At 55.0% G+C, this 23,543-nt stretch overlaps 1 protein-coding gene across 4 annotated transcripts in view; it reads right to left on the reverse strand.

The window, feature by feature from the left end:
• The window catches only part of TRAPPC9 (trafficking protein particle complex subunit 9), a 490,667-nt gene that overhangs the window by 146,028 nt on the left and 321,096 nt on the right, over nucleotides 1-23,543 (reverse strand). For all 4 annotated transcript variants that reach the window (XM_057735071.1, XM_057735068.1, XM_057735069.1 and 1 more), the window contains one exon: nucleotides 21,841-21,951. In XM_057735071.1, the coding sequence (XP_057591054.1) occupies nucleotides 21,841-21,951 (111 nt within the window). The remainder of the gene's footprint in view (nucleotides 1-21,840; nucleotides 21,952-23,543) is intronic.

A 23,543-nucleotide genomic window follows, 5' to 3' on the forward strand; every position in this document is an offset into this window, starting at 1 on the left:
ATAAGTTATTCGTCAAGGAAGAATATAATTCTGCTCTTGAACAGACTGGGAAAAAAAACCCCAAAGACCTCCAGCCTCACTCCCCCCACCCCTGCCCCGTGGCCCCTGATACGGTCTTCACATCCTTCCAGATCCCTCTATAGAACTGCGGGGCCGGTGCCCAGTTCAGCCGAGGCCCGCCCTCTGTGCCCAGCTAACTCGTGGCAGGGGTCACAGGGCCGGGACAGATCACATGGTGCCCCGGTGGCCCCAACATCCCCACACTGGAACCTGCAGGCTGGCCGTGTCCGTACGTGGCCCTGGCTCAGGGGCACAGCATTGGGGGGCGGGGTAAGCCAGCAGGATGAGTCCCTCACCCTGGGAGGAAAGCACCTTGCCTTCAGGCTGGCACTACTTGGGCACAGTGGGGTGCCCCAAGTCACTACAGAATCATCTCGTCTTCTAATCAGCCCAGTAAAGGTGTGGGTGTTTCAGAGCTAAAAGAGCCGGAGAAAGAGAACCAGGGGAAACGGAAGGGCACTTCTGGCATGCACCGCTGAGTGTGAGAGAAGATGGCAATAGGAGCCCGCTTCCTCGGAAAGAGCAAACTCGCTCCAACCAAGGGTGCCGGTGTGCTCTGGACACACGTGGTCCTGTGGTATCTCCAAGTCAAAAGATCCCCCTCACAGGCGCTAAAAATAGCTCACACAACTCCAATTAGTCCCAACAGCGACCAGCATCTCTGGTTGCTATAGAAACAGCACAGCTAGGATGGCTAGTGGGCAGGAAGGGCTCGGCCTCTCTTACCTGCAAGGTTCCTGGGGACTAGGGCCACCTGGGGGCCAGACTGGGGGGGAGGGGGCACTAAGACTGTCTGACAGATGCTTCCTGCAAATACCTGTCCCAGGTGAACAACATATGACCTAATGTTTTAACATCTAAGTCAGCCTTTCCTTTTTAAAATAACTGAGGAGATCACGGGATGTAGGAGAGCAAGCACTCAGAGCCTGACAGGTGGGTCACAGACCTCTCCCACAGTGACCAAGAGGACCTAGGTGGACAGTTCCTCAGTAACAAATGGATGTCGTGTGACCGTGGGCCGTGCCCTTCAGGGCTCAGTGAATGGTCTCTGATCCCCTTCACCTCCAGCTGTGCCGGCTCGGAGAGAAGAAGAAGGACCGTCGGGCACCTGGTGTCAGCTACATCTCAGAGCAGAAGCTCAGCCACAGCCACGCAGCCCCCTCACTCACTTTCTCGGCTGATGGAGAAGCCAGGTGCCAGGCCAGAAGGCACTGCAAACCTCCCTCTCTGCTCCTCATGGGCTGAACCGTCTGCAGACAGAGCCAGGCCAGCACCCTAGGCCCCCACCTTCCCACCCTCCTCTCGTCCCCTCCAAAGGCCCTGCATTCCAATTAAAGTGACCTATTTTCCCAACTGAACCTGACGTCTTCACAGTTTTCCAGCTCCATCCACAACCCTGCGGGGAGCCCTGTGTACACAAGGCTCCTCGATGGCAGGTGGCGGCCAACCATGGACTTGAGACAGTCGTGGTGGGGCCTGGGGCCAGAGCAGGCCCGTGGTCACTGAGGCTCCCTGCAGGTCAAAGTAGGGGTTCATGAAGAAGCTGCAGGTTGGCAAGGAGACCAGAGCAAGTGTGAAAAAGGCACCCAAGATGGGACGCCCGAGGCAGAGGAGGAAGCGTGGCCATCGCAGGCCCCCATGACTCCCCAAGTCCCAGAAGCTTCCCCACGACACCCGTTTCCTGCCCATCATCTTGAGCCAGTGTGGGTGTGTCTTTGCAGTATGTATGCAGTCCTGCAGCTAAACATTCCCATTTGTTTAACCTCGATGACTTTTCCCCCAACATCTTGGCATGCTGGAACCCCAACCACTGCACGAGTCCAAGCTCAGATGCCTCCACGCGGCTCCTGCAAGCGCCTCACTCCCAAGAATTCACAGGTCTCCCCGTGGAACCCAGGGTCCCTGCCAACACCTGCTTACAGGCAGCTGTCACCGTCTCTACTGCTTGGAGGTGGGTCTTGTTTCACCTCCTCTTCCAGACGGCAGGCTTTACGGGGCAGGGACACCTTCTGAATAATCTCTGACGCGCCGACAGCACCCAGCACTCGCAGTTACCAGTTCAGCCCGTCTGAAGGAAAGGCACGTGCACCCCCTCCTGGAAAGTACTGCTCCCACTGGAGACATACAGGTTCTGAGGCCCCCGTGCCTGAAAGGAAGGCAGCCACACTGCCACAGATGGCGATTCTGGATGGGAGGCACCACTCCACACACAGACACAGCCTCCTGTGAAGACAGGGAGCTGCAGGGGAACCGTCCTCGCCCTTAAGGAAGGGCCCTCTCCCCTCTGCAAGGACACACAGAGCGGTCTAGACACCATCACCACTGCCACGGGAGCCCGTGCCTGATGGAAAAGACGAGCAGACCCCAGAGGACCCGCTGGTGAGGCCCCAAGGGGCCAGCGGCCGGGTCTGAGTAAGAGAGGAGGGAGGCTCCCAGATGAGGCGCCTCTGGGCAGCTGACGGAGAGCAAACCACAGAACCGCACCACCGCACCCAAAGGAGGAGGCAGGTGGGCATCCCGGTCACAGCCTGGTGACCCATCTGTGAGGAGTGCCTGGTCCAAGGCCGCCAACATACACTGAGGGTTTTAAACACCAATTTCCCCCAGCGCTTGTCGAGCACTTCCTGTGTGCAGGGACTGGCTGCCACACCTCCATACACCCACGGCCTTCGGGCACAGCTTGTGAGGCAGGTCGCCTCCCCCATCTCAGGGCAGATAAAATCGAGGCTCTGAGAGGGAATGATTTGCCTTTAAGTGCCACAGCTATAAGAGGTGAAGCCAAACCTTGCACCAGGAATGGCCTGGCAGCACAGCTGGCCTGCTCTCTCACAGGACACCAGCGCCACTGGCCACTGTGCCACAGCCAGCACCCCTGCCCAACAAGCCCCCTGGGCACTGCTAGCTTTACTACAGGGACAAACGAAGGAGAATGGGAAGGTGGACCAGAGTGTCCACAGACCAGCCCCACCGAGAGAAACCCTATTCCCTAGGAGAGCACAGTCTCAGCCACCACTGTAGTGGAGACAGCCCCCCAGGGGATGCACAAGCACTGCCTGTCAGGTGAAGCCCCTACTCCAGCTGGCAATGGCTGCCTTACAGAGGGGAAGAGATGGAGAGCTGGCTCGGGACCCCTGTGGGTCTCACCCCAGCGAGATGCAGGACTACAGAAGGACAGTGAGGCCATCCCCCGGCCATCACTGCAGACCATCTGAGACCTAGGGTCTCAGCCTAGCCCCAAGCTCAGCCACAACCCAAGACCCTCGCCTGTGGATGAAGGGCAGGGGCGGTGGGGCAAGGGAGGTGAGGAGGTGGTGGTGAAAGGGGCCACGGAGAAAGGCACGTGAGACACTGCAGCAGACACGTACACACATAAGCTCACGCACTACGCACAAGGAATTGTCTCCAGATACGGAAGGCAAGACGCCCGGGGCCGAGGGTCTTGCCTGAGATCAGTGGCAAATGAGTGCCAGGGCTGGGATTCAAGCATCACTGTGCCTGGGCCCGTCGCCTGTGATGAGCCAGCTGCCGGCGGCGGAGGCCTGGGGCCTGCCCGGCCCATGAGGAGGCTCTCTGAGCACCATCAAGCTCTGAGGGGCTGGACACCCATGTGGTGAGACGCTCAGGGAGACCCATCAGGACGAGTTTGCCCGGTGATGCCACCTGAGGGCTGAACTTGGCCCCTGAGCCCGCTTTCATCCTGCGGTCAGAGGCCCTCCACCTCTGCACCTGTTTTCAACCTGCCTCCCACCCTCGGATTCTCCGGCCAATCCTGTTCCTTATGCCTTTAAACCTGACCAGGCCAGCTCACATACCACCTGTGTCTGTGGCCTCCCCAAAGGCCGGACCACATCACGGCCACCATGAGCAGCACCACAGAAGCCAGGTGTCAATCCTCACTGCCTCTTTCTAGCACATTCCCTCACTGCCCAGCGGCCCTGAATCTCAGCCTCCTCAGCCAGAATCAAGGACACCAGCTTCCATGCAGGGCTGTCCGGCGTGGGGCCCCAGCACCGGCCTGGGGCACAGCCTGTCACTCATGCTTGTCCCTGCTGCACGGCTGCTCCCCCAGAGGCTCCGTGACAAGGAGACCTGGCCCCAGTGATGCTCTGAGGGGGACAGCAGGATGAGTAGAGGCTGCCTGGAGGCTAAACCCCTAGCTTTTTAAGATTTGCCTTCTGGGTCCAACTGCTCCTAAAACCAAGTTCTAGAAAACAAGCCAACAGCAGCAAAACACCTCTTCTAAGCCCTTCTGAGTCAGAGACAAACAGGAAAAACAAAAACAATACCAAAAACACAAGCAAGGCAGATCATGGGACATCAGATTCTAGTAGTGAATGTCCATCTTCCTCCTCACATATATTTAAGATGACATTTAAGTAGTAACAGAGCAGCAGGAACACATTAAAACCCAGAAGAGACCAACACAGGAGAGCACGCACTTGCAGCCCACGAAGCTCCCCTACGTGCCCACTGTGTGGAGCTGGGAGCAGGCGCAGGAACCGTTTCTGAATTCAAGGACTGTACGGACTATGGGGTTTGTTCTCTATCAGGGGCTGAAGGAATTGTAATTTTGTAATTGTAACGGAATAGAAGTTACAGATGCTCCATAAGCTGGAGAAGCAGAAGCAAAGGCACAGAGGTGTGAGAGCATAAGCTGTGTGTCCCATTCATTCATTCATTCATTCATTCATTCAACAAACATACTGAGGACCAAATACACGCCAAGTGGGCTCCAGGTACACAAAGATTAAGAAACTGTTCAAATTCCCTTGCGTCCTCTTAACATGTACCTGAGGAAGGGAGGGGAGGAGGGAAGGAAGGTGGGGAGCGCGTGAGCCACGTGAAGGCAGCTAGACTTCACTGCACAGGCAGAGAGGCATTCAAGTATTTTAAGCGGGAAACTAATGACACATCTACATGACGATCCTGAAACGGGAGGGCAGACTGGGTGGAGGGGTGCCCTGTGAAGCCAACAGAAGGAAGGAGCCTAAAGATGAGCGTATAGTCTGGCAGGAGAGCTGGAGACAGAAGATGCCCTGAAGGCCATTGTGACAGCGAGAGGTGAGGTAGAGTGCTGGCCACCAGGTGGCCAAGAGCCAGGCATCGGCTAAGCAATCCTTGTCGCTTCAGGAGATGTCACACAGGAAGCCAGTCAACATACAACTCCCTGGGAGGCTGGAGGCAGCTTCAGTAGCTGAGCAAACACAAGTGAGAAAGACTCCATAGGTGCCGAGAGGGAGTAAGCGGAGTGAAGAAACGAGATCACCAGCTGCATGGGGTGGATGATCATCTCACACTGCAGCCTCCCCGCAAGGCAGCAGTGACCCCAGAGCTGCTTCTCTAAACACGTCTGCTTTTCTTTTGGGGTCGGGAACAGGCAGCCTGGATCTCCAACGAAGACCCCCACAGCGGAGGCCCTGGCAGGACGGCGAACTCTGGAAGGTGCCTGGGTCAGCAAAGGGAGATGAGATGAGGGGGGCAAGTGTCAAGTTCAAATCCACCCCAGAGAAATACGAAGCTGCCACGTCCCCAGAGACACACGGCACTCCTGGTGGACAAAAAGTGAGCATGTCCGAACGCACACACAGAACAGTAAAAATGGAGAGGTGAACACCATGGGTTGGAAAACTGAAACGCACCTGGTCATGAAATGTGGTGAGGTTTTTTAAAAAAAAAAATACCTTGTATATATTTCAAATAATAAAACTACATTCACATCATAAAAACTGAAAAACGGAAGGAAAAGATTCCCCCATGATTCTCTTCCTATGAGCACTCTGTTGCATTTCCTTCCAGTCACATGAACTTGCGTGCGTCTCATCTATGTCGGTTGATCTGTCCTGTGCATCATACTACAAATACCAGTGTACATCCTGCCTCCTCCGCACATGAAGCAGCGGACACCTACCCATGCTGTAGGAATGAACTTTGGCTCCTCTGCAATCTGGGTCTGGAGAGGGCTGCTGGGCCTCAGTCCTGATCCTGGGAGATGGACTTCAGACCCTCCCAGCCTCACAGACGCATCAGTGAGTATCCACCAGGTGGTGAACAGGCAGATACAGAGCCGGGGGTCAGGTACACTGAGTGGGACCACGAGGATCCACAATCCCAAGGGACAGCCCAAGAGCTTCTGCAAGAACCTGGGCAGGGCCAACGCCTCCCCCCGACCACCACTGCACCCAGGCACGGCCCCGGGGTCTCAGCAGCATCTCGGGGACCCTGCCTCACAGACCACGGCGCCGGGGGCCTCCTGCTCCGGGCGCAGTGTTTCCTGCCCTCTCATCTAGGGAGCATGTCTCCATTGCCTGTGTCTGCTGGCATCACAAGCCTCATTGTCACAATAGAGCCCGGCATTACAAATTCTGTAAAAACACAATCTCTGATGGCTGCGTAACCGTCGATTAAACAAATGTACCGTAATTCACTAATCATGCCCTATTGTCGGACGCTTTGGTTTCTAAAAATAACATAGAAACAACCACGCTTGGGTTCAACCCGCATCTGTAGTTTAGACTTATTTCCCTCAGGACAGCTTCCCAGGAGGGACTCACTCACTGGCTCAAAAACTTTCAAGGCTCTTCGTGGATTCTCAAATGGCTCTGCAGGAAGGCTGTAGACGCACAAAGGTGCGTCTATGTTCATAGAAACCCTAACACTTCAGGCAGAAGATACAGACGTGGGGAGAGAGGGACCCATAGGACCTGGGGCCCGCTCCTCTAGAAGCTCCCGAATCCCAATGGAGCCTGAGGACAAGCAGGAAATGACTCTGACCAACGCCCTCAAAGCCCACCTCGTGAGGTACCACCTCCAGCAATGTAAGGACCAGGAGAAACATCTGGAAGCTTCAGATGCAGGGAAAGTGCCAGGCCTTGGAGCCGCAAAGACCTGGATGTGAAACCCCGTTCCTCAGCCAACCAGCTCATCTCAGACTTCAGCCTCCGGGACTACAAGAAACAAATTTCTATCATTTCCAAGCCACCCAGTCTGTCATTTACTTTGTTACAGCAGCCCGAAGACACCAGGGTAATCTCCCCACCTTACGGGCCTTAACTCCATCACACCTGTAGCCTCCCCTCTGCCACGTAAGGGAACACAATCACAGGTTCTGGGGATTGGAACGTGGACATCTCTTGGGGTGGGGGCAGGGGGCATCATCCTGCCCACTGCCCTTGCTAACCACTTGGTGCTGCACTGGGCCCTGGGGAGAGAGACAATGAGGAAGGCATGGCCCCTGCTCCCGGGGTCAACCACCTACTGGGGAGAGACACCTGCAGACGCAGTCACGGCAGAGTGAAGTCTAACACTGGGGCAGGCGCCGGGAACTGCGGGACACAGAGAAGAAGGATGTGTCTTGTCTCGGGAGGTCAGGCAGGCCTCTGGCAGAGTGGACACCTGGACTGGGTCTGGGAGAATGGACACATCCTCCAGGCAGACAGAAGGGAGAAATCTCTTCCCTCGGGGTAGGGGGGCAGTGCAGAGCACCGGCCTAGACTTGATTCTGAGGCGCACCCTCTCTCAGACACCCCGGCTCAACCCCCCTGCTGGGAATCCAGAGCCCTGGGATGTAGAAGCCAGAACGCCCAGGCTAGGCTGGCTCTCCCTCCAGGCGGCTGTGAGATCTCGAAAAGGCCACTTTGCCTTCTCGGTGGCCTCAGGGTCCCCACCTGTAATGAAGGGTCAGGGCTCTGAGGGTCTCAAAGGCCCCCCTGCCTTCCAACTTTGATGGAGTTTCCAAAGTTTGATGGAATTAAGAGGTATTTTTCACAACAATCGTTACAAATATTCAGAAGAACTGCATCTCCAAAATAATACTTAGAATAGTTATTTAAGAAAACATGAAGAGATTAAATAAGAAAAACAAACATGGCAAGACTATGCAACTTCAAGCACTCAGCAAATTCTGGGAAAAGTAACGTTTGATAGAGGCTAGATTTTTAATTTCCCTAAAATACTAAACATCTCTACCAAGGAACTTTGACCCCAGTGCTATTAATAGGCACACCTGAGAAGATTATTCAGTGAAAACAGCAGAAGAAAGCTGTCCATAAAGTTATCCCAACAGCGACTGATTTCCTCCCCGAGGCTGAGCAGAGATGAAGCTTCACGTTATACTGATCCAAGGAAAGCAGTGCAGGGCGAGGGCACTCATGGCCCCTGCCCCGGGGCCACGAGTGCTCTGAGCTGCCCAGGCAGGTGGTAACTGTCCGTCTGTCTTAGTTCCCTAGATCCGGGCTCCCTCCTGCACCACCTGTAACTACAGTGCAGCGTGTAGAGCTTACTCATCTGCAGACCCTCGGCACCTAGCATAGGGCCTCCGACATTCAGGCCTTTAGAAAGGGTTGTTGAGAATATTCTTGTGTGGTCTAAAACATGCCCGTTGTAGCTGCAATACTGGCTTGTTCTGCTCCCTGAGGTTACGGTTCTCCCCACATGGTATCCTTGAAAATTGCCTTCTGTCAAAACACCTGGGGCCCCGTCACCTCTGAACAGACTGGGGTCTGCACACGCCTCTCGGGCACAGAGCTGCAGATCGCGGGTGGACGAGGTGGTCCTCGGGTCCCGTTTAGCAGAAACAGTGCCTTCATGAATTTTTTATTGTCAGAACTACTAATCAAGAACAGAGGTTCCCAAAGCAAAGCAGCTTCGCCTGCTGGTCTCCGGGCGCCCCTCTCAAGGTGTCCATTAGCGTTCAGCAGCCACAGCCTCTGCTCTCCTCTTCCAGAAGCATCTCCAAAACACGAGGAGCAAACACAAACAATGCAGTTCCTTATTAAAAAAACAGAGAAGAATCCGGTGGGGGGAAGCGAGGAAGCTACATGTTGAGTAGGGAGTCTGCTGTGTGCTGAATGCAGAGCAGGTTCACGAGGGATGACTGATTGGAAATAAAAGGATTCCCTCTAACCTAGCCATCAGCACACCACGATGAAGGAAGCAAGGCAGACAGCGTCCTGGGGAGCCACGCAGCCTCCATCACAAGGCTTTCCAGCACAACACCCCAAGTTCTCTCAGAGGGCGGTTTTTAAAGAGAAAAAGGTCCTTGGTACATATCAAGTCTAGCGGAGGAATTTAAACAGGATGCTAACACGAGGCCATGAAGACAGCTGATTTTGACCAATACCAAGGAGCACTTCCTCCAGGCCAGGGCAGAGGAGACATGCAAGCAGACGAGGATACCGTGGCAGGAGTCCAGAGGATGCCCCAGGACGAGAAGATGCTGAGGCTCGCTGGGCTGGGCGGGGCGCTCCCGGGAGAGAACGGGACGCCCCAAGTCCCCGCTGTGCTATGTGTCGTTTTACTCCAGCATTTTTTCTTTCTCTTTTCCCTTTTGCTATAGAACAATACTTGGAAACTGGATGATGAAAGAGGCAAAAAAGCATGCATTGTTTTTGGCTTTTTAAAATGCACGATGATTCTGGTAAAAATAAATGAGCTCTTAGCATATGCTCCAGGAGTCATGCCCCTTGGTATTTACCCAAAGAAGCTGAAAACTTACATCCACACAAAATCCTACACATGGGTACTCTCAGCAGCCTTATCATGAGTGCCAAAATTTGGAAGCAACCAAGACGTCCTTCCGTAAGTAAACAGATAAACAAACTGTGGTGCTTCCAATGGAGTATTATTCAGTGCTAAAAAGAAATGAGATCAAGCCGTGAAAAGACATGGAGGAACCCTCAATGCATAAATAACAGAAGTCAGCCTGAAAAGGCTACATCCTGTATGCTTCCAACTATATAACATTCTGGAAAAGGCAAACCCAAGGAGGCAGTAAAAAAACCAGTGATTACCAGTGGTTAGAGGGGAGGGAAGGATGAACAGGAGGAGCACAGGGGATTTTACAATGATGGATACACGTCATCACACATGTGTCCAAACCCACAGAACGTACAACAGCCAAGAATGAAAAAAAACCCAAGAAACCAAAAACACTTTCCCCAATAAAAAGCTGGTCTAGGGGGAGGGAGGTCCACAATGACATATGCACGTGCTGTTTTTCTTTACATTAAACTGGGAAATTCCCAGCCTCTGCCCCATGGCCTTCAGTCCTCCCACCTCTCCAGTGCCTGTTTTCTGATTATGTGCCCCGGTCACTAACAAGCCCTGGAAAACAGGCTCCTACTCTCAGAAGTCTTTAGTTCTTTCCCAGGATGGGAGGCCCAGCCTCCCCTGAATCTCAGGGGTCTCCAGGAGGGTCCTGACGACAGGTGGGAGGACATAGCGCGAAGGGGCAACTGGACTCAGCCCCTGGAGTCGGGCAGCTGGTGGACAACTGATACCAAGTGTTAACAAGGTGACATCCCCAAAGGGAGGCGTGGTCTGCTCCCTGTGAGCTCACCGTAAAGAGCCTTTGCCTCTTTTTCTCTCCAGGATGACCTATGACTGACACAGCAGAGGACTCCACGTGTCTCTGAGACATCAGAAGTGGACTGGCCTTTGTGGAGCAGTTGCAGGTACCCGAGAGCTACTCACTCAATTAACCCTCGCACCCACCTCCCTGGGCAGGAACCGCCATCAGCCCGGGTGTGCGGATGCCCACACCAATGCTCAGGCAGGGTAAGTAACTGCCCGAGATTGTACAACAGGCAGGCAGAGGTCAAGGGGGGAGGGCCTGGCCCAGGTCTCCGTGACCCTGAAGCCACGGCTTTTCCTCTAGTTCTGAAGCGGAGAGATTCTCAGCTACGGCCGCACTCAGATAACCCCCAGAGCTGTAACAGTATTTTGAAGACAACGAGGATAGTGCCCATAGCCTCCTGCGTGTGTGCAGGCGTATTTAGGCACACCTGCGCACATGTACGTACACTGCGCACATACAGGGCACGTGTAACACCTATGCAATATATTCACTCCCAAGTTGAAAGGGAATGGCAGGGAAGGCAACTGACAAGATGGCCCCGGAGGGGCAGACGCCCGCTCGCGCGCTCCAAGGCTGCGCGTCACTGCCTCAGGGAGGATACGTGGTAACGGCGCCCCTCCTGTGTTGATCTGTCCTGGGGCCTTGCCCTTGACCCATGTGACCATCCAGTTGCTGGCCTTTCCCTCCCAATACACTCAGGTCCTCCAAGCCACTGTCTGGGAACACCTGCGTCCCCAGCGCCTGGAGAGACTCCTGGGAAGCTCTCGACTCACAGGTAGAGCGACCCAGGGAGCCGAGAGGAGGGAGCTCACTGCCTCTCACGACCCTGGTTCAAACCCTGGCTCGGACACCGACACCTACCGGCAGTGCCATCTGATCCCGTCGAGCCTGCCCCCTCAGCTGGCACGCAGAGATGAGAGAAGGGGGGGAGTGACACGAGAGGTCCAGAAGCCTCCTGCTGACAGGGAGGGCTAGAAAGCGTGACCCCGTATAACACAGAAGCAAGCAGTCCATGTGGACGCCTCGGATATGCCCGCTCCCCTCCAAGGCCGCCGGCAGGAGGGCTCGCGTTCTGGAATCTGAGGGGGTTCCCCTGCCAGCGGGGTTTTACTGTGTCCATCGTGGGCAGGTTCCAGAGGCTAACAGGTCTTTTGAGTTAATGTAACTTCGTGGAGACTTTACGAACTGACAAGTTAAACAACTCCATCACGTCAGCCCCATTTCCCTTTGGTTTTGCCGCCCGTGGTTCTAACGGTCTGCTCTGAGGCTGCCCTGTTATCCAAGTTCCAGCCAAATTTCAACCCTGAAAGGCTTCATTATGTGAAAGATGTTGTGTAAGGCAGTCTAAGAAAGGATGCAGTGATTTTTCTGGGCCATCAGTCAGTCTGCTGAGAAGCACGCTGTGGACCCCTGCCCCAGAGGAGGGTCCCTGGACTGGCTGCACCCTGCCGACCCCTGCAGGCCCAGCCCTGGGACAGCCTGCCCAGCTTCAGGCCGCCCCACAACCCTCCTCTTTCACTGCTCCTCCGACAGCGGGATCTGCACCTCATTTCCAGGCCGAGAGGCCCTGTGTGGGGTTGAACGGGAAGCGCTTCCCTAAGCTGGGGAACTGGGGCGCCAGCTGGGCCCAACAAAAGGGCCGCACCTGGAGTCCCGCAGGGGCCCCGCGGGCCTCTCTGAGCTTCACTGGCTACAAGCCTGATCAGGGCTGGGAGAGCCAGGTGCCGGCAGCCTGAGGTCCCTTGTGGAGCCCCAGAGAAAGGCCCCATTTGCCCAGAACGGCTATTCCCTGGAGAGAGGGATGATCTGGTCTCTTCCCTGCCTTCCCCCAGGGTCTCGCGCACAGGAGGAAAGAAAATAAAATGGTCAAGTCTTCTAAGTGTCCTGCAGGTTACAATCAGATCCACTGCTATTTCCTCAGGGGACCTAACTGAGACCCTGGATGACAAGCCCAGGGTCACGAGCCAGGCCGTGGCAGAGATGCAACCAGAGGCCAGACCTTCGGCTCCCAGTGCTGTGCTCTTTGCCCAAGGTCACAGGGTGGCGTTTCCAGTGCAGCAGGAAGCCAGCTGCTCCTGCAAGGATGGCAGCCATGCGGCCGTAGCCTCCGAGTCCTCAGACCTCCCCACCCCGGAGCCTCCTGTCCTCGGACCTCCCCACCCCAGAGCCTCCGAGTGCTCAGGACCTCCCCACCCCGGAGCCTCCTGTCCTCGGACCTCCCCACCCTGCCCCGGCCCTGCGTCCCCTGGGCACACAGATGGCAAACCACCCACTCAGCGGCCCAAGCCAGAAACTTCCCTTCCTTCTCCACACCCCACACCCAACCAACCCTCTACTCGTCCTCCCTCCCGAGGGTCTCTGGATTCAGATTCTTCTCTTTGCTCCAAAGGGAGCCCCCAGGCAAAGCCACTGTGCCCTACCCGAGACCACCCAGGCTCTCACCAGCTGTCACCCCTTCCAGACACTTCATAAAAGGTTAATCTGGCACTCTCCTGCCTCAAACTCTCCTGTGACCATCCCTTCCCCCCCAAAGTCAGAAATGGCTTTGACCATGGCCCTCACAGAAGGATTTCTTGCCAGTGGTGAAGTTGTCATTTATCCTGCAGGGGGAAACAGGGAAAACCCAAAAGACAAGTGCCTCCCTCATTAAAAATGTACCAAGACGCATGTCCTTCCACCCCAGCATCCAAGGTCCGCTAAGATCTGACCCAGACTAGGCCGCCCCTCACCTCCCCCTACACTCAGGCCACAGGAAACACCCAACTCTCCCATCCTAACCTCCAGTGAGGTCAGATGGGAAAAATAACTCTTGCCCTGCAAAAACACAAACATTTACAAGCTTAAGTTAGTTTTAGAGGAAGCAGCATAATGTGTGACAAATACACACAGGCGCCTCTCAGGCTAATCTGCACCACAAAGTCCCAGACATTCCCAACCCAGCTCCCCCTCCTGTCCCCCCAGCCCCTGAAACCAGCTCCCACGGACAGCCAGGAAGCTGCCACTCCCGTGGGAGCCACAGCCTGGTCCTGCCAGATCCGGAGCCACTCAGTTCCAGGGCTGCGTCAGCTACCAGAGGTGGCCGCGAGGTTTCCCAAGCCCACGGGGCCTCTGAGAGCCCTAAACAGCACCAGCGTCCCCCCACGTCTCTCTGGGCAGCCGCTGAGAACAATAAGCCTTAATGATCTGACGCGCAGGATGGTTTGGAGCCGAGAGACACGGGAGACAGCTTCACTTCTTCAGCTGGTCATTTTCCAAATGAGCTTATGAAAAAGCGTTAGAGAATTTCTTAATGTTTCCTGATTCACTGGGGATGAAAAGGCACACATTTGGGGTGTAAGGTTACCTAAGAGGAAAAGATCTAATAATAATGACTCCGTCACAGAAGATAGATAAGCAGACACCAGTGCCTTCTGATGGAGGCAAAAAAAGAAAACTATCACTGAGTATGATCAAGCCTCTAGAGCTTACTACCAATTTAATGAGGAATAAGGAAAAAGGAGTCAGTGAGAGGAGCAAGGTCACCACCACCACAGACTCCCAGCTGGCCAAATCCCCTCCTGGGGGACCGGGCTGAGCCAACGAGCCACTGTGAGAAAAAAGATGCACAGGCAACTTACAGATGGAAAACGGATCTGAGACGTATCAACCTCCTGAATTCTGACTCCAAAAAAGGTTTAAAAAACATGACACCAAGGTCACTGGAAATTTAAACAATCATACTGAGGAACTGCTCGTTTTAAAACATGCTATGGCACTGCAGTTATGTTTTTAAAAAGAGCTCCAACGTTGACTATTAAAATGTTTACAGATGATATAATATGTCATCTTGGATTTGCTTCAAAATAACACAGGAAATGGGGAAGTTGTTGAGGGAGAAATGAAAAAGATGGGCCACGAGTCACTATTTGCAGAAGCCGGGTGAGAAGTACTTATTACGGCACATTTTGTGTATATTTGAAATTCCCATGATAAAGTTTTTAAGTAAAAGAATGAATAAGAAGACACCCCTTCCCTCTGGCACCTTTGCTGTGGCCCACTGCCGAGGAGGGCATGGCTGGGCTCCACGCACCCCCCGCCCCCGCAACTTGACAGATGAGGTGTCAGCCAAGGGCACGACCGAGGACCAGCAGAGCTGGGGTTGCAGCACACGGCTCGGCTCCGTCCGGGGCACTTTCCTCTTCCCACCACGTGAGATGAGGCCCTTTTCCTAACAGGCGCGCAGACACATCTGAGGGCCTAGAGGGGTCTGAGTATGGGGCTCCTCAGCCAGAATCCAATCCCCAGGAAGGGAAGGATGAGCTCCCAGAATTTCCAGCCCCAGACCAACTGCAGCGCCGTGGTCGAGGGAGAGCGGGCTCGGGAGTGTGAGTGGTAAGCCCTGACGGGAGCGTAAGCCCCAAAGAAAACACAAGACCGGTGTCACTACGCCTCGCCTCTTCCCAGTGAGCTGAACCAGGAAGACAATCACCACCGTGTCCCCCGACGGGGTCCGCTTAAAGCCTGCCGCGTCAGGCTGTGAGTGGAGGCGCCCTGAGCGGGACTGCGAGGAGGAGGGGACACGGTGAATGGCACTCGGCACGCCCACGGTTCACGCACGCACGCACGTTGCCTGAGCTCCCAGTGCGTGCCTGACAGTGGACCAAGGTGGCAGGGATGTCCAGAGCCAAGCAAGGTGCACACGCTGGCCTCAAAGAACCCACAGGTGAATGCCGTGGTCCCTGCAGGGGCCGCACGTCAGAGTCACCACGGGAGACTCATAGGTCTCGATGCCCAGGCGGCACCCAAACAACCAGATGAGGATGTGGTGGGGCGGGGTGGGGGGGCACCACTCTTTAAAGATCCCCCGTAATTACAACATAAGGCGAAGTTTGGGAACCTCTAGTCTGGCACGAGTGAGACGTGAGGTAGAAAATAACAAACACCATCCAAGAACCCACGGACACGCAGGAGAGCAGACACGCCTCCAGTGAGGGGGTCAGGGAGCACCCGGCAGAGACGAAGCCCCCCAGTGCTGACCCTGCAGGCCACGTTCTGCTCTCCCATCTGCGCCGAAGGTCACGGGACCACAGGAGGAGGCAGGCCATGCTCCCTCGGCGCCTTCCTGTCACTTCCTGAGGGTGGCCGCCTGCAGCTGCACCTCCCCTAGACCCCAGACCCCCGGCATGCCGCCACCCCCAGCTCCCAGCTGTAATGGTGCCGGCCCCCTGACCTTGGGCCCCACACCCAGAAGTGGCAGGTCTGCTACACCAGACGCCTCAGTGTTGCCCTCTACCCTTCGGGTTCCCTGGTTACCAGTCCCCCAGTTAGGCCTCATTAACAACCCCCCCTAGGAAGTCCTCCCTGGGAAGCAGCTGTGTGGCCTCTGGCTCCCGACCAGCGAGGACCTCCTCTGTCCCTGGTGGTGTCCAGATGCCGGGAAGCCTGGGCAGTGAGGCTCCAGGCAGTCACTAACTGCTTGAGCGAAGCTCCGCACGGTCGCCTCCCCAGAACGGAAGCACGAGACCCCAAACGCACGCCCTCCCCCAGGCCGTGCAGCTCGCGCGGCGGGAGCCATTCTCACAGCTGAAAATAACATCAGCTGCCCTTCGCGGAGCGCCTGCTGGGGGGCACGTGCCGGGCGGGGACTTTAGTGCTTATGACGGTCCGCAGGACAGGCATCGTTATCCTCACTTCACCTGAAGGCTCAACGAGGCCAAGCAACTTGCCCAGGCTGGGCCCCCCTCAGACCATCAAGAGGACCCTTGAAACACAACCACGACATCGTGGAGAGCCCAGGCCTGCTCACTCCCAGCCCAGAGCCCCGCCAGGGTGCTCCAGGTGCGAGGGCCTGGCCCTCATGGTCAAGGGGAAAGCCTCAGAGCACTGGAGCCATATCAACACTTGCCCTGGAGCCCGTCCCTGCCCCTGTGGCCCGACGGCCACCCTAGGACCATCCTTTCTAGGGCCCGTGTGGAGCGTTATCCGGACACGAGACAGGGCTGACCCATCCTCAGCCCACCAGCAATGAGGCTCTCCAGTGAGGAGGCGCCCAGACCAGACGTGCCAGGCCTGCTCCCTGTGAGGGAGGTAGGACAGGCGGGGTGGCCCAAAGCGCGGGATGAGACAGCATCTGTCACCGTAAGTTAAGAGGGATTTATGCATAAGTGAGGGTTGTCATGAAATTTAATTTTAATGGTTTGATAATTAAGCAAAAACACAATAATTATCATATCTTAATTTTCCCAGTAAATTTGCTGCTGGCGACGCTGTATTTTCTTAAGGAAGTTCACACGGTTCCACTCAGAAAAGCGTTCTACTGTCTCAGGTCATCTTTTGAAACCGGAGGAGGAGGGATGCCGGCTAAAGAAGCGTAGGTAACTCCCTCGGGCAGCCCTGGTTCCAGCGTCAACTGACTGCACGGCCCCTGGCAAGTCCGACCTCCCTTACGCGTAAGCAGGAACAGGCAGAATGCCCACACCGTGAGGGCGAGGATTAAAGGCGTGCACGTTCGTGAGGCAGGTTCTTGCTTACACCTTCCCGCAGGTGAAAAGTGAATGCTACTGCAGGCATCGAGCGCATCTGGAGGGCGTTCTCAATGTCACCACCGATGGTGTGGAGCCCCAGGAGATGCAATCAGCACAGACCAAGCATCACAGATCGTGGTTGGCAAAAGTGGAGTTAACTAATGGTCCTTAATGACAGAACTGATGCAGCAACCAGGCCACAGGGACAGAGGTGAGTCACTGATTTCCAAAGGACCTTTCATGGAAGAGATGAGGAAGGTGAAAAGGTACTTTCTACATCCATTTGCTAAAATGTTGTATTTTAAATTATAAGATGAAAAAAAATCTCTAAGAAATATAAGGGTAAGAGTGGTATTGCCGGTTTAAAAACTCAAACACCCAGCGTAGGAAGAAGTCCTTCATGCCACCCCAAGCACACTCCGCTTTCTAGGACATGCTGCTCCTTCACCTGGACTGCTCTCCCTTGCACTCCAGCGCTCACTCACTCCTACCAAGTGTCCTGTTCTGTATCAGCACCACCTCCTCCAGGAAGCCTTCCCAGCCCCAAGGTGGGCTTCTTCCTCCGAGCTTGGGGTTCTCCTCACCCTGAGTGACAATCCCTGCCTTTCTTCCACACCAAACATAAGCACAGTGAGGACACAGTGCGGCCCTTCCTCACTGTCTTCCGTCCTGGCAGGGCATGGTACTCGCCGACACTCAGGGATGCTTGTTGAATGAATTCATGAACACCTTGGAAGCCAAACACCCAGCCTGCTCCTCCACCTCCCCTTCTTCTGCCGGCCTCTACACTTGACAGTGGACTTCAACGCTGGTCACAGCCTACCGAAGGCTGCACAGAGCAGAAAGATGAGAGAAGAATAGAACCTGCTTCCCCCGCCCCCGCCCCCAGCCCATCTTAGATCGCCATTGCAAGCTCAGCCGTGATGTCAGACAGACCTGGGTCCCACTAAGTGCCTTTGATCTCTGTACTCCGTCTGCTTGTCTATAACATGATGACAGAAGCTCCTGTGTGAGGGTATTAGGCGGACTGAGCGCCCGGACTCCTGCAAACACATGGGGCTCAGAAACTGTGAGTCCATGCTCCAGAGGACACGTTTGTCTTACACTGGGCACGCCTTTCTACCTGGAGGGAGGGGGAGAGAGAGGCAGGCGCCCAACAGTCTAACTGGAGTGAGTGAGTCCCTCTCTTGGACCGCAGCTCACCCTTCAACGGACGCAAGTGCCTGGTGGCCCAGGACGCAGGGCTCCAGGGAGAGCAGCAGCACAGCTGCGGTTCTGGGGACAGGACTCTCCGCTGCAGGCGAGGCAGTGCCACCCCGGCAGTGCCACCCCGTGGTGCATCGCCCCCCACCCCCACCCCCCGGAGCCGCGGCCTGCTGCGCTTGGAGATACAACCGGAGTCTGAGGACCACTGCCGCCCTCACCACCGGGGAGAGCCTGCCCGCCCTGCCCTCCTCAGAGCGGCCAAGCCTGGCCAGGGCCGCCCTCGTCAGTGCCCAGGGAAGCCTGGGGTGTGGTGGGGAGGGCTCCTCCTGGGGTGGAGAGGCTGGTGGGTGCTGAGCTCAGGACTCTGGGAAGGGACAGGGCTCTGAGGAAACAGAGCCTGGAGGTATGGAGACAGAAGCCCAGGCCTCAAGGGGCTTCCCGGGGCTGCCAGGCAAGGTCCACCCACCGAAGCTTCCTCCCCAAGACCTGCTCCGTCAGACCAAAGACCTGGGCCCCCTCCACGAGGCAGAGCACGCATCCAAACCAGCCGAGGCTGGAGAGGTCTGGAGACAGGGACACGCAGGGACTCCCTGCGTCCCCGAGACGCTGGGTCGCCTGGCTGTCACCCCTGGGTTAGTGGGGGCAGCAGAAGCAGAGCCAAAGTTGACCCCCAGACAAAAACAGCATCACGACCTCTGGTGTAGCCCCGCTGGGCAGGAAAGGCAGGCCGCCCCGACTGTAGGGCACCCTCGTCACGTGGGCTGGGTCGTCACCCCCGGGCCAAGAGGGGCCCTGCCCTCCCTCCCATCCTGTCGCTCCTGGAGCCTGATGCAGGTGCCGCAGGGCGAGCTCGCGCTGCACCGATATTTACTGAATGAACATTTTATGAATGAATAAAGAACGTATGAGTTAGGAGCATTGAGAGATAAGAACTTAAGCAAAACGCTTAGCAAGGAAGAAGCACAAGACTGAACTGTGTTTGTCTGCGAACGGGACCGTTACCATCGCTCAGACTTCCGTCGCCAAGAGTGAGTCGAGCTTAGAACACGCTCAGCAATGTGTAATTTTTTAAAAGCAGGTTTTATATCAGTATCATACGACGACCTGAATGATGTCCTCTGGGATCCTGGCCACATCAAAACATCTAGGCAAGGCAGGCAAGGCAGGGGGCAGATGGTCTCCTTCACAACTCGGAGACCAGCACGGGGTCCATACAGCCGCCGGGGACCTAGGCCCCAAGGATGCAGCAGCGGCCCAGGAAGGAGCCTGACCTTACACCCCGGAGCCAGAACACTCAGCACGTGAGCCCTGCACACGCTGCACGGCAAGAGCCTACTAGAACAAGGAGCTCTTGGGAGGCAGTGTTTCCTTCCTCTCAAGGGTCAGGCCATAAACGCCCTTCCAATATCAGCCCGACGGCAAATACACCGTGCACGCGTAGGCGTCCTCATCAGTAACGACATTAAACAGCCGCGCCCTGGAAGCAACCGCGTAGCAGCTCAGCATGGAGACGGATAAACAGGCAGGAAGCGCAGTCAGAAGGCGAAAACCTGATTCACATTCAGCTCCAGAGCGTGATGCTGACTTAAAGTTATAGACAGACATACAGAAAAAGACGCACAAGGTGGAATCATAAATACAATAAAGTGGTAAAGTGCGGTGTGGATGAGGCCTCGGCCTCAGAGACATAGAGTCACCCTAAGGAGGAAGAGAGGCTGGCGGGGGGGTGGGGTGGGGTGGGGGGCAGGCTTTGCTACTTTTTCATTTGTTTTTTTCCAATGTTTTCTTATGAGTTGAAAGAATTCCTCAGTAAATACTCCGTACTCCTGTCGTCACATTCGATAATCAACATTCTCCTCTCTCTGCTTCATCACCCCAGTCTATCCACCTTCCCATCCCTCCACCCATCCAGGAATCCCACCTTTTAGGCATTCCAAAGACTAGTGCAGATATCACACCACCCCCAAGTCCTTCAACAGGCAGGACATCCTGTAACATCTTCTTACAGTTTTTCTTTTGATATAAAATCAACTTACAACGAAACGCACAAATCTGAAGTACACACTGGCTAAATTTTAACAACGGCAAACACCTGTAAAACCCACACCCAAACATCAAGTTATACAACATGGCCATCACCTAGAAAATCCCCTTGTGCCCCTTCCTAGTCAAAGCTCAGCCCAACCTCTCCAAAAGCAACCGACACTCTGTTTTTAGCATCGTAGAAGAATTCTGCCGGTTCTGGGATGTCAGGTGAACAGAACCACATGGTACGTGCTATTTTGCGTCAGGCTCCCCACACTCGACATTAGGTTCCCGAGATTCGCCCACGGTGATGTATTAGGAGCTTGCTAGTTTTTGCTGTTGAGTAATATTCCATTAGGAAAATGCCACCATTTGTTAATTCATTCTCCCGTAACGCACACCTGAGCTCTTTCTGTGTTTTGGCTTGGAACATTCTTTATAGGTCTTTTAGTGAACATATGTTTTTAAATTATTTTTAAGTAAATAGAGTTGGAATTGCTGGGCAGGGTCCATGTGTGTTTAGTTTGGTAAGAAACTGTGCGTCCTCTTCAAAAGTGGCTGCACTGTTCCACATTCCCCCCCAGGCATGAACCTTCCAGCTGCTTCATGTGCCTTGTGGACACTTGATGTTGTCAGTCTGTCATTTTAAGCTTTCTCATGAGCGTGCAGTGCTGTCTCATTGTGGTTTAAATGTGCATTCCCTCTTCCCCATCAACTAATGGTGTTAATGTCCACTATTTAACATTTTCTTTCCTTGACAGAGAAAGAGAAGAGACAGAAAGACAGAGGGAGACGGAGACAGAGAGGGAGAGAGAGGAGGAGAGATCTGCAGTAAATACGGCAAAGTGCTGAAATCTGAGACATGGTATGCTAGCACCTAAATTATTTTCTGTATGTTTCAAGTACTGACATGTTGCAAGTACAAATAAAAATTGTAATCTGCCTATATCTTACTCTATCTATAATCCCAACTATAAGGGTATGGCCCTAACATCCAAGCTGGGCTTGGGGGTCTGGAGACAGGCCCAGCTGGGAGTGGGCCAGGCCCTGGGGAAGGGGTCCCACCACAGCAAAGGGCTTCTTCTCAAAGTCACCGAGCTCTACCTGCCTCGGGACCTGCCCCCGAGGCCCTGGCTCTGCTCCTGGTCAGGCTTCACTTCTACCTTGGCTCCCCACTCGCCTCTGCTGGACCAGGGCACATCCAGTGGCTGACACTGGCCAGGGCCCAGTGGGGCCACCTCTCTTTGCCCTCTGAGGGCTGAACTTGGGTGACACTGTACCTCTCCAGGCACTTCTGCCTGGCCTGTCCTCTGTGGCATTAATACCTCCAAGGAACTTCCCACGGACGTTGACATGCGTCCCTCAGATCAACACCCAGTGACCCCAGAAACAGCTTTCTTAAGAATTTAAAAGTGTAAGGTCTTGCCTAGACATCTGGGTGACCTCAGACATGGTGCCTGAAAGATCTATAGCTGCGGTGCTGCTTCTGCAGATGGACACTGTTCAGTTCTATCTTGACTTTACAACCACTTCCAACCCTTTCACTGAACCTGAATAAGGGCTGTGATGCCTCTGAAAGGGGGACCAGACTGCTCACCCTCTAGGGTCTCAGAGGCTGGACTGTTTCAGCACCTCCCAAGCAGGGTGATGGAAGCAGGGCCAGGGAGCATACGGGGCCCTGGGGACACTCACCGCTGGCACTCGCCCGCGTGCAGGATGAGCTCTTCATTGCTCCGGGCGCTGACGGACAGCTCGTGCTCCATGGAGTTGAAGACATCCAGGAGCAGGTGGCACTGCCGGGTACTGTGGTGCAAAGACAAAGCCAAGTTCAGCATCTTCTGAAAGCCAAAGAGAAGAGTGACTGTGCTTCCCCGCCCCCTCAAGATTTTACACCACTGGAGGACATCAGAAGTGCGATTTATCAAAATGTCATGTACCCCTGGATACAAAGACTTCCTGAGACTCGTTCTGAACTGTGAATTCTACACAGTGGGTTTGGACAGAAGGTCCTCCTTGGTCCTGGGACACGTGCTGACAACCCAGCTGCGCCCTTTACACACCGAGTGACCTTGGGAAGGTCACTTGAGTGCTCCAAGCCTCATACATGTGATGACCAGGATGCCTGACCCAGCGGGAAAGCACTCGGCATATAGTGTCATTCAAGAAACGACCGCGTCATGGTCCTGGATTCCCACGGGTGCCGGGCCAGGTGCTGGGCAGGGGTACACGGAGAGCCATGTCCATGCTGTTTGTATGCACGTCCATCGAGAGTCCTCACAGGGGCCACCCCTCACTCCCCCGGAACTGTGGGCGACACCATGGGGTCACTCACCACCCACCTGAATCCTCCTCTCCCTGGCTTTCTCTACTGCAGACAGTGAAACTGCAGTAACCCAGTTCCTGCCACCCCTTCCCCAAGGGGAGGGCCATGGAACAAAGTTCCAGCCAGTAACTGGCTTCTGGAGACTTTCCATCCCAAATAAGAAGACAAGTCCTTGGGAGGGGAAGGCACCACCCTTCTGCCTCCTGGCTCCCTTTGCTTCCTCCCCAGGGAGGAGCAGGACACCGGGAAGCTCAGGGACTCTCAGGGGCGATGGGGACAAACACCACGACTGTGGAGGGCAGAGTGGGGCCGGGGGGTCTGGGAAATGACAGCACAGGCTCCTTAGCTACATGTGAAAAACAGAAGTGCAGCCACACACGCTGTGGTTCGCGTTAGCTGCCATTTGTCAGGTCCCCATGATGGTCGAATGCTTGCCTAAAACACAGCATCTCAAATACCAAGTGTCAAAGCTGGCGCGTGACAGCTGATCAATAAGTGTTCGCTCATCGAAATGGGACACCCGGACCCGAGACAGGAGCAGACAGGGCAGCCGGCAACAGAGGCAGGAGCCTTTCTCCTTCCTGGAGGAACGGGGTAAGTATAGATTTTCATAGAAGGGAAAAAAAGCCTCAGAAAAGGATCTGTGCTCTGGGTCATTTTCAGCTGAGCGCTGCTTCAAAACATGACCTTCCAAAGGGCATGTGAATTCTCAGATGTGTTTCTCAAAGTGGGATGATGTACAGCTCTGCTGGTTGTTAAGCAAAGGGGAAGGAGGGCTCATACCTACACGTGCCGGGCTGCCTGCACTTGCTTATTTCATACGTAAGCCCTGGGAGGCTGTCCTCCCAAGACCCACTGACGGGAGAGGAGAGGGAGGCTGAGGAGATGACCACAAATGCTGCTGAATGACAGAGACTCAAGACTTGGAGCTGGAAATCCTGTAGTGCTCGCAGTGGATGAAGACGCACATTCCAATCCAAATCGCGTCCTCTGTTCTTTCCAGAGAAGGGGACTGAGGTGGAGAGGCTGCAGGGACGTGTCCAGGGCTTCACACACGCACGTATGCACGCAC

The sequence above is a fragment of the Hippopotamus amphibius genome, chromosome 5 (genome assembly GCF_030028045.1).
Source record: "Hippopotamus amphibius kiboko isolate mHipAmp2 chromosome 5, mHipAmp2.hap2, whole genome shotgun sequence".
NCBI classification, from domain to species: domain Eukaryota; kingdom Metazoa; phylum Chordata; class Mammalia; order Artiodactyla; family Hippopotamidae; genus Hippopotamus; species Hippopotamus amphibius.